This window comes from Pomacea canaliculata, linkage group LG11, assembly GCF_003073045.1.
Source record: "Pomacea canaliculata isolate SZHN2017 linkage group LG11, ASM307304v1, whole genome shotgun sequence".
In the NCBI taxonomy this organism is placed as follows: domain Eukaryota; kingdom Metazoa; phylum Mollusca; class Gastropoda; order Architaenioglossa; family Ampullariidae; genus Pomacea; species Pomacea canaliculata.
In genome coordinates, this window is record NC_037600.1 from 12,458,385 (window position 1) to 12,469,992 (window position 11,608).

The window sequence follows — 11,608 nt, forward strand, 5'->3', positions numbered from 1 at the left end:
TAAGGACAATCACCCTAGAGGGTGTAGTTATGAAGCAAGGGTGAGTTGGTGCCTGAGGCATAACATAGAAAACTCAAGGAAAAGCGTCGGTTTCCAGACTTATAAGCAGTGTACAGAACCCTGCTGATGTTGTTTTACTCTGGAGCTGTAGTTAGAAAGTGGTGGCAAAAGTGTTCTCGAGTAAAGAAAAATGAAGCAGTCTGTGGGGTCTGGATACCTCGTTATAACTTCAGAAACAAGACACTTACTCTTTTGAGTTGCCACATTTCGCTGTGGGGAACTGACTTACTCTAGCTTCAAAACTACAGCCCCAGGCCTGTAAACAGGTGGCACATGCTCTGCCTTGGGTGATCTAAACCTATGATGCACAGTCCTCAATGTGCTGGTGAAGAGCAATGAAATCAATTTTCAAACTAACAGAAAGTTAGAGGGGTGAAGGTGGGATGGCAAGAATGAGTGTCAACAAAATTTTAAGCATTCTGTACAACTGTACAGGCATTTACCAACCAGATGTGAATGTATTTAAATTCACACACAACAATCAGCACATTTTTACCCCTAACGGCCTAACCCATAACAATAGAGACATTTTATTTCATTAATGGTTAAAAAGTCTTATTGCGCCATCTTCCTCAGCATTCTGCACTAATTCTCAAATGACTTAAGTCCTAAAGCAAATTTCTTCTTGAGTAAGAATTTTTACAAAAAGTTCTCTTTAATGTACACAGTTTCCCTAATCATAACATTAAAAGGTAATGAAACCTGAATGAAGCAGCTATGCAGAAAACCAAGCTATCCACTTGTGTTCAAGAACAGTACTCTGTATTATGAAAAATGCATAGCTTGAAATGTATAATTATTAAAAAAATGACTAGGAACCATGCTCTCATATACAGGGTGGAAAGAAACTCCACATTTAAAACTGTTAATAACTTTCTTATTGATTGATTATAGTGGAACAAGTTTTAATTCCACATAGGCAACAGTTTCTGCAATCACTGGAATATCCTCAACTGACAGCAGGAACTGAGATGGTCTGTTAGTCAGACTATGCTGAATGTGATGGTTCAACTGAGCCAAAAATTTTCTTCATATTTTGCCCACCCCTACAGGAGAAAAGTCACATTATCACACTAAAACTCTGGACAATGTTGGCGCCTATGTGAAATTTTTAACCCTGCAAACAAGTTCTATTATTCTACTGTCCATACTTGTTCCACTAAAACTGATCAATAATTAATAAAGTTATCAACACTTCCCCTTGCCACCCTGTAGAACAAAAAAAAAGTATAACAAGAGAGGAGTATTAAATATGAACAAAATAAATTAATATCAAACCACACAGAGATGACCATTCATCTATGCATGTGCGGTACACCTCAAAATCCAAACCATATATCGATACAGAAAAACCAAACAAAAATTAATGAATAAGCTACCTTTCAACTAAAAACCCTAGAATGTTCAGCCCTTCCAATCAATTTGTACCAGCACCAATACATTTTGAAATACTAATATATAATCAAACTTAAAAGTTCACCATGCCTGTTATTACATTTCTATAATTATTTCAACGAAGTGTGGGCAGGTCTAAAACTGTTATCCCATACCCTATCTCTCAGAGAACCCTAAATTTTTAAGTACAGCACAGTTTTGAATTCCTGCACCAAAAATTAAAGTATGTATATTTAACAACTGTAAGACTAGCTTAAAATGGTTGGCACGCAGGATAGAACAGAAATCAATATTAACTTATTGCTGTGTGCAGTTAAGTACACAATTTTTATTTTATAAATTATAAACAGGAGCATTGTATGGAGGGCAACAAAGTGTCTTTTAAGAGTTAACATCTGAAATGTTTCTAAGTTTAACTGACACTGAGTAGATAAGCCTTTATGCATTAGATTAGGTCTACCTACACCAGCAAGCGCCAGCTGACTGACCTCCACCTATTGTCTTTTAAACATGATCAAACTGGAATGAGTAGGTGGCCTAAATACCTGCATATCAATCACTGCATAAAATACCAAATAAAATTACAAAAATACATTGTGTTTTGAATTGATGCAGTCACACATAAAGAAGACATCCTAACTTTCGTTTACACTGTGATCATTTGTGTTCCTAATAAACATAGCTAAATATTAAAAATTCGCATCACAGAGTCCTACAGAGCACCCTGCCTATACCCATGCCTCAGGATTAAAAAGTAATACACTCACAACTCTAGCTTGTGCATGTCTGTCTGTTTTTGAGACTCTGACATATCAAAATGAATTAAAACTTCAAGCAGCCATTCATTAGCATGCTATATGCCCATTTGCATATAATTATAGCAACTCATTTACATTGCTTACAAACAGACCATAATTGTGGCCCATCAGCTTAAAAGCTGAGTGGACAGCAAAGTAACATTGCAAAGTACTGAAGGGAAAGCGTATGACGACAACTGGCTTCACCATACTTGTACGGTATATTTTTGGAAATGACAACTGGCCATATGTCTGTGAAACAAATACATCATACTCCTCTCCACTGAAATACTTCCATTCTCCACACTGTTTCAAGACATTTAGATCAAAGCAACCAGAGCAATTTAAAAAACAACAGATCTGACAACACAGTTTATAGGAATGTTGGACAGGGCATACTTCGTGCGAAGTATGTTATATAGATTGATATAAAAAAAATCACAGCATTTAATTATAATTTACATAAAAGTACAGATGACAAACTAATTGAAGAGCTGAAAAAAGTATGGAAGATCTGTTGACAAGCTTGGTAACAATTCTTAGAAATAGTTTATTAAAACCCTGTCAATCTCAAGGCAATAAAAAAGTTTTAATCTTAATAAAGACTATTTTGCCTCCCTTTTTCCCTCAAAAATAACCAGATTCTTTCTTTTCATGTGCAGATTTTTCATTTAACTGCTTGCTTATGCACTCCATGACCACATTAACATTCAAACTTTATAGCTGTTGATAAAAACATTCTATGAAATGCTTTGAAAGAAATTATGTGGCTGTATGGAGGCAAAAGTTTACAAAGTTCTACCACAAGAATCCCTTCTTATACCAAATAACACTCAAACAGGCGGACAGCTGGAGCAAGGCAATCGATAACGTTTCCGGCTTATAAAATGATAATAAAGGAAAAGAATAATTACAGCACAGCAGATGTAGAATGCCATGCACACCCCAATGTCAATCTGACTGAAACCCCACTTGGCTGATAAGTCACTGTACCTGGGATTAACTAGAAAATCTTGGTTTTTATGTTTTACCTGCTGAGGATCAGCATTGTCTCCCTTACTGTCATGCTTTTTCTCATTGTCGTTTAATTTTTCACCATGAACCATCAAGCTCGTTTGGCTTTCTCAGTAGGAGCATTTTAATTCGTTTCAAATCTGCATCCTTTTGCTTTTTTTCCCACCAATCCATTTCTATACTGCTTCCATTTCTTGATGAGGGATGCCATAGGTGTCTCTGTATCTTCTTCTGAAGTAATCTGGATGATGCTATCTTTGCTGAAGAACTTGACCAAGAAGAAAAACGTTGCTGATGTGTTCCACTTAGGAGATTGGTCCGAATCTGGGGTTATCACCATATGGCATTCGGGACAGTCGGATGCTGGTGGAAACTGGACCTTCGGATGTTGTGGATCCTCGGAAACGTCTCCGTGAAGACGTTTGTTTGCACGGTTGTGTGCATTCCACAGCCAAATTACTGCATCACGTGGTTTGTGTACCTCATCTTCAATTGTTGCCGCCATTTTGAGAAAGTTCTGAGAACACTCCTGACATCCAAAGAAGTGTTTCATGTATCCACTTATGGAAAGAAGTACCTCCTGGGGATTTACTGCTGAAATAATTTAAAAATAAAAATCATTTGGAAATCTTTAGCATGTGTTCAAATAAAACAGTTGATATTCACAGAGACTATAAAATTTACCTCACCTCACAAGACAGCATACTAATGTCCTCTCATATACAGATTTTGAGAGAAAAATTTCATGTGCTTCTAGAAGTAAAAAGACAGCAAGACCTGCAGTAACAAATCCACACTTTCATTAGCTTCAATACTATTGTTACCATAGGTAATTTTTTGGCCTCTCTCTCTCTCACACTTCCAACCTTTGCTAAATATAATGGCTTCATATATTTATCTCTTGATCGAGCTTTGCATGGAAAAGACCCAGGTGAAGAAGGTCAATTGTTCTCGTCATCCTAAAGCTTCCCTCAAGCTGAGGAAAATTAAAGACTAGTACTGCTACCTTTCTGGTCTGGGCAAGCTGTTATCTTGTAGACTTGATCAGACTCAAACCTTAATGAAAGGAAATCTGAAAACACTACAGCTTGGTCAAAGGAATATAGCAGCCAGGGTATCAGCACCTAATGACTTACCTTTGGCGTTGTCATAGGCAGACACAGTCAAAACATGAAAAAGTGTCCACATGCTGCATGGGTAGCCACGGTAACCAGGTTGGCTACCTTTGCACTCTACCCAGGAGACTCGTTTTGGCAGGAATGCATTCTTGTCCTACGAGCACAGTGCAAATCAAAATCAAGGAAAGACTGTGCATGTGGTACCAACACAAACATTAAATTTGCAAGAATAGAAAGGATTGAAAGTACGAATGCCAAACTTGATTCTGAAACAAACTTGAGTAAACCTTAAATGATTCATCATTTTTGGACCAGTGCAAGAAAGTAAGTGTTATAGTTTTGTATGCCACTGGCACATCATAGAAGAGCTTCTAGTGAACAGGCAGCTGGAAAGAGCCATTTGTCAAACAACGCAAACAAAGATTTGTTTAACAGTCTGGATGAACTAAACCAAGAGACTTCGGGAAAATGGTGTATTACAGTTCAATCAGTTCATAACTGTTTTTCACCTGAATGCTTTCCACTGCCTCCAGCCAGCTCTCTCCAGTCAAGGGTTCTTTCAGTTCTGCCAGATGATTAGCTAATTTCCACAGAAATGCCACAACTTCTTTTCGTCCTGGAAAGAACTAGCAAATAAGATATTTATTAGACTGACAAGAAAAACTGTACTGCTGAAGTTAGAAAGCTGTTAACACACACACACAAGGTATTAAGCTAGCCAAATCAGCCTTCAAGCAACAAGCTGCATCTTATCTCAATCTACCACACTAAGGGTCCTATGAGTCTGACAAAAGCTGTTTTAGCCATATTGTCATCTTAAACTCCTAAGGCGTAAAAATAAAAGAAGTTGAAATGTTCCTGGAAGGTAAAAAGTTTATTACCTTGGCTAGAGTGGTGATAAAGTTTCTCAAAGCATCAAGCTTCTGGCCTTCAATTGTCTTACAGATGGCCACTTCCTGTCGCAAACTATAGTGAAGGGCAGATTCAAGATCCAGCATATGAACTCCCAACCTGCAGGACATGGGAACAACAGGTGAATGAATGAAAGTTATTATGTAAACAAGTTAATTTACATCTTCCATGTCTCTACATCCCATACATACCTAAAACTAGTTTATCTACTGGAGAAAATTTAGCAAAGCAATAAAAAAAAACATTTGTGTTTGCTGTGGTGATAATTTCAATGTAAAGACCAAAGTAATTCTGTCAGTAAAATATCAACAAGTGATTTATCTCTCAGGTCTAAACAGTAAAAGTCTCTCACTTCATTAAGTGTTTTGACAATGTATGTTCATCTGAACTGTAAAGAGTTAACACAAAAAAAACTACTAAAAAATAATGGACAATTAGGCATAAAAGTTACACGAAGCGTGATTTAAACCATGAAAATAATAATCATCTCTACATACATATCTCACAAATTACAAAATCACAAATTAGCAGACCTGAAAGATGAGAAGTTTGTGGTAAGGAAATGGCCATATTATCTTCCTGCAGGAAGTGAACCACCCCATCATTAACTTGCTTGTCTTCATCATGAACTATTTTCAGTTTCTTCCCTTCATGATTGATGTGGCCAACCAAGTTCAAGAGGGTGTCCACAAATCGATGCCGATCCGAGTCTGCCTGTCCAGTGCCACTGAAAAAATGATAAGATGTTATTTTGCAGAACAGTGTGTTATATGTTATATAGGACAGTGTGGTAATGAACTGTGATCAAAGGCCACAGAGCATATCTCAGATAATATAAAAGTGTCAATTTCCTTTTGGTTTGCATCTCTAATTACGTAGCTGGTGAAGACAAACATCTTTTCTGTATCAACTGAAAATGAGCTCAGCTTCAATTATGGACACACACACACAGAGTTACATAACCACGACACCTGCAAACATTTCAACTGACCCTAATCAAGCCTTTTCTTTTTATCCTATCCTTGTATTCTTCTTCCATCCCAGACTTGAGAAGTTTGAAATGATGCTAACAAATTTAAATGAAAATAAACATATATTGAAATGGTACTAAAATTCTAGCATTCTCTCTTCTTCCTTTTCACCCCCAGTGGAGCATAGGGCCACAACTACACGATGAAATCTGATCTGGTTCTGGACTTCCCTTTCCAGCTGGGACCATGTCATGCCAGCTGCCTCTGACTCGTTGTGGATCAATCTCCTCTATGTCTGTCTGGGTTTCCCAACCCTGCGCAGCCCCTGTGGGTTCCAGTTCAGAGCTTGTCTTGTTAAACTGTCAGTTGGCTTTCGCAGGGTGTGACCGATCCAGCCCCACTTCCGCTTCTTGATGTCTTGGCTGGCAGGTTTTTGGTTGGTTCTCTCCCACAGGTCTGTATTGGAGATCTTCTTGGGCCATCTGATGTTGAGGATGTGGTGCAGATATCTCTTGACGACTGACTTTATGTTTGCGTTGAAAATGCATATCTTGGTGTGTAGAGATAAAGCCTGGGAGTTCCAGACAGGTCACAGAATGTGAATGCAAGCCTGGCTTTGTTTATTTGGCTTCTTACATCTTCATCTGTTCCTCCATCTTTGCTGACTATGCTGCCAAGGTAGGTGAAGCGGTCAGACTCTGTAATACATTCCCCATGTAGTTGGAGCGGGGCTTCTTGCTTGTTGTTGATCTGCATTACTCTGTCTTCTTGATGTTGATGGTCCGGCCAGTCATCGCTGCTTCTTCTGAGAGCTGAGTGAGCTTTGTCTGTGCGCGTTGTTGCTTGTGGGACAACAGGCTGATGTCATCCGCAAAGTCGAGATCCTCAAGTTGCCTGGCGAAGGTCCACTGAACGCACGTGTTGCTGTTAGAGGTTGTTCTTCTCATGATCCAGTCTATGACAATCTGGAAGATTGCAGGCAAGATCACACAAACTTGCCTCACTCCAGTCCTTACTGCGAAGGGGTCGGTCAGTTTCCTGTTGTGGATTACCTGGCATGTCAAGTCCTCATACAGCTGCTGAATGATGTCAATGAACTTTGGTGGAAATCCGTAGTGCTACATCAACTTCCAGATGGTTTGCCTGTCTAAGTTGTCAAAAGCCTTCTCAAAATCCACAAATGTCATGTACAGTGGTGACTGCCACTCGATGGACTGTTCAATAATAATACGCAGTGTAGTGATATAGTCTGTGCATGATTTACCATGCCGAAAGCCTGCCTGTTCTTGCCTCAGTAAAATTTTAGTATTAAATGTATGTATATTCAAATGCCAACAATCATTGGAGAAATTTTAAAAAATCGCTATCAGCCTATGTTTTGGAGAAAAAATGATCATAGGTTATATCTCTTACCTTGCCAAGAGTTGAAAGGAGGAGTCTTTGTTAATGGAATAAAGTGATGGATAAATCATGATGCCAAATTTCTCTACATCTTCCTTCAGCATTGTGCGAACAAGGACAGTTGGGTAGTCTACCAGATCCAGAATAACCTACAGAGTAAAGAAAATACAGGATTTACAATCTATCACTTTCTTTTTGTTTGATAGCTCTGAAGAATTAAAAAAGATTTCATCATATACTGAAACAGACCCATACAAAAAGAATCTAGTGAAATTTTTACAGAACAAACATAACATTTTTTTCTGTGTTTGTGTTTTTCTCTGCAGCTATTTAGATTTTCTGCTTTACTTATCATTTTCTTTCCCCTATTCCAATTTATAATCTGGATCTACGTGAGTCAACAAGCTTAGACAGGCTTGAGGGGGCCAGCTCTCCGCATTTTCGTTTTCTTGGATTTGTTGTGCTTGTAGTGCCTACTGTACCGAGCTGCACTTTTTTTTGACATTATCCGCACTGCATTTGACTTTGCTAATTTCCTGTGGCTTTTTATTTAATCCTCTGCTAATATCAACTCTCTCATAGCTGTTAATTCACTCTGGCTAATACCATAAGATTTTCCTCATTTTTACAAGTCATCCCTAGGATAGACTTTACATCAGTACCAAACAGTCATGCATTTCAACATTGTACTGCAATTTTGGCTTTGTGATCAGCTGAATGTTCTGGTGCTTTGATCTACCTGTTTGGTTATTTACCTACTCTGTTCCAGTCCATTGACTGTAGATCTGTCTCACTGACATCTTCATCTATGAATGTCATTCAGCCTGGCATTCCCTTAACTTTACAGAGCTACAGGAATTTTGGCTGGCTTTGGCTAGGATACAGTGCTATGAAAGCTCACACCATTATTGTTATTATAGTAGTATTATTCATAATTGTTAATACATCTGTATATTTGTTTGGTCTGTGACTAAATGTTTGCTTTGTGTATTTTGTTGTCTTCAGTTTTGTTAGTGTAATGTGTGGATATCCACTACCAAAAATCTATAGACACTAAGGTGATCTATGATCATAAAACAGTAACTGAAGAAAAACATGCAAAAAAGAGCCATACTCTATTTGATTTATTTTACACAAGTGCACAATATGATGCTAATAACACATAATAGTACAATGGCCACCATGGTTTCCAGTCAACTAGATACTGGATAAACTCACCTGCCTGCCAACTAGGGAATGCTCATTTTCAAACACCAGAACTACAAACTTGTGCTCTGACTGTGCCTCATTCCATATGTCTGCAATGGATCTGTAAATAAATGATAACTCCTTTGGAGGTTTTTTCTTTCTCTTCCTAACACTCTCTTTTACTCACTCACACCTCCCCTCTCTCTTTCTCTCTCTCCCACACACACAGAGCTAACTTATCCACTGGAGAAAATTTATCAAAGCAATAAAAAAAACTTTGTCAGTAAAATATTCAACATACTTCAGTGGCTGAAGTCTGGGCCAGGTGTTTGGTGGTTTCAGTTTGGGATCTGTGATGTAGTCTAGGACAGCATCTCTAAGTTCCTCTGCATTTTGAGTGTTAACATTCTTAATCATGTGTTTGTCAGTTTGCTCCTTCGTCGTGTAAGGGGGGAAAAGCTTTAAGAAATACAAATAAAGCAGATGATATGCTCATTTAAATGGCAAGAAAATGTGGAGTATATGAAAGCTTAACTGCAGCACTATCTGACTAAAATACAACTTTATTGATCCCAGGGCAATTCAAAATAGTGCTTGTACTAGCAATAATATATACACATACAAGATAAAAAACATGCATGTTGAAATAGTTCTCTCACACATTCTCTCTTCCACACACACGCGCAGACACATTCCTAACAACAGCAGTTACAGTGGGTGACCCCCCCACCACCTGAGGCTAATACAAGATCATGGCCAGTAGAGTTTATCAAGTGAATGGCACATGGAATGAGTTGTGGTGTCTAAATTGTCTTATTTTTCTTATTAGTTTTCTTTTAAATACTATTATTTTGTGTTCCAAATGTAAAACAAAGGACTATAACACTATCTTAATGGAACAAGCTGGGAGGAAGACAAAAATACATTTAAATATCTTTGATAAGACGAGCATAGATCCTGTCATGACTACAGTTCCTTCATAATCATCATGATTTTAACAATCTTGGCTTTAAGCTTCAAACACTAGTGTGTTTCTACAAGTCCTTGTCATGTGAGCTAATATAACAAGGTTGGGGTCATTACTAAAGAGAGACTGAGGAAAGCAAAAACTAGCATTAAAAAAAATAATGTTTTGTGTAGATTCTAGTCTAAAACGGTTCAATCTGAGGTAGGGCAGTCACTGATAGGGGAATGAATATAAGAATCGTGCTTATTATCACAGAATACCAACAACGATCACTTACTTTTATTGATGGATAGGCTTGAACATTATAGTCTCGACAAATTTCAACGTTCATTTCGCTAGAGCAATCAATGGCTCCCACCGAGACAACTCTCCTCCATCCTTCAAAGATTTCATCAAAAACAATGTAAATAAGACACTTTGTGATAAAACTATTTAAAATTGATCATTCTAATAGATAGCTCAGCAGGTGAGATCATAATCATTCATACCCACCCTTTATATCAGAGGCGAACTTCTTCCATGTTGGCGCAAAATGAATGCAGTGTCCACACCAACTGTTGTAGAATTCTATCACCCACACGTTTGATTTTCCATAAACACGTTCAACGAAATTATTTTTATTTAAAACAATCACATCGTCGAGATTTGAATATAAACCTTCTTTCTTTTCCTCAAGCAACGTACGGCCTCCAACTTGTCTTCCTCGTCCTTTGTGTAAGCCGGTTGCAAAACACACAGCTAACCAAAACAGAAAGCGACACATTTTATTTCACTTATCCTCAGCTCACAATATATTAACTTTCTGTTCCTTTACATCACAAATGACAAGAATAGTTCTTCAAGTAGACAAACACACTCATTTTGGACATCCACGTCCGTCTAAACGGTAAGAGAAGACATATGGTGCAGACAGCTTGCAGCCTTCCTTGTTTCCTGACATTGAAGAGTTACGCATGTACAGGAGAGCAGAGTTGTTGTTCCTTGATGTACACAACCATGGTTTCGTACGGATGACTCAACTATTTTTTTGTTTGTTTAGTGCCTTGGGCACTTTTTCTTTTGCAGATGGACGATTGATACAAAGAGACCTATCTTTTGTTTTGTAAGTTCGATCATCTAGGATGGCACATCTCTGCTTAACTGATTTCTGATAAATGATATCGTATATTTAACACTTGGCTGTATTAATTGTTCTCTGTATTCTGTTCTTGGGCCCATCTCTCATCATCTTGTTCAGGTTGTGTGCGTGCAGAAACTTTAAATAACAGTCTCTGGTGTGTGACACTAGTAGTAGTTGATGTATCCAGAATATAGGGTTGAAAGAGACTTTCAAATTTGTGTTGATGCTATATATGTATATAGTGACAATCCTATACTATATGTACATACATCCGGTGAGGTACAGGTGTGAGCCTGTTGCTGTCAGAATTGGAAAAGAAAAGGACCTAACTCCCCTAATCCCAAACCACACGAATTGAACGAGTTAGCATGTACGTGTAATACACAACAAACAACAAAGAAAAAGAAAACGTGCCAGCCAATCGTCGACAAGATGGCGGGAAGGGCCTCACGTCATAAAGACATAAATGTCTGCAAAGCCAACAAGGAAAACTCAAGGATTTTACTGTATGTCGTAAATAATCTTCTCGTAACTTGAGGCTCGACAGATCCGTGGAAACGTTGAGGAATTCTAGACTCTGTCACGCACACACGTTGTACAACACACGCACGTTCATGTACGGACACATATATATAATTAAATATATTACACCACTTTCACACTGT

The 11,608-nt window shown here is 38.1% G+C and overlaps 1 protein-coding gene across 1 annotated transcript; it reads right to left on the reverse strand.

Annotated features, from left to right (window-relative positions):
* Nucleotides 1-574: 574 nt before the first annotated feature.
* On the reverse strand, nucleotides 575-10,777 carry LOC112575753 (sulfhydryl oxidase 1-like). The gene is made up of 11 exons (XM_025257760.1): nucleotides 10,316-10,777; nucleotides 10,101-10,201; nucleotides 9,158-9,315; nucleotides 8,887-8,977; nucleotides 7,681-7,817; nucleotides 5,830-6,023; nucleotides 5,578-5,587; nucleotides 5,266-5,395; nucleotides 4,894-5,010; nucleotides 4,403-4,538; nucleotides 575-3,860 (listed from the first exon to the last, which is right to left on the reverse strand). Exons 1-11 carry the CDS (start codon nucleotides 10,584-10,586, stop codon nucleotides 3,391-3,393), a joined length of 1,815 nt encoding a protein of 604 aa, XP_025113545.1. The 5' UTR covers nucleotides 10,587-10,777; the 3' UTR covers nucleotides 575-3,390.
* Nucleotides 10,778-11,608: the final 831 nt, after the last annotated feature.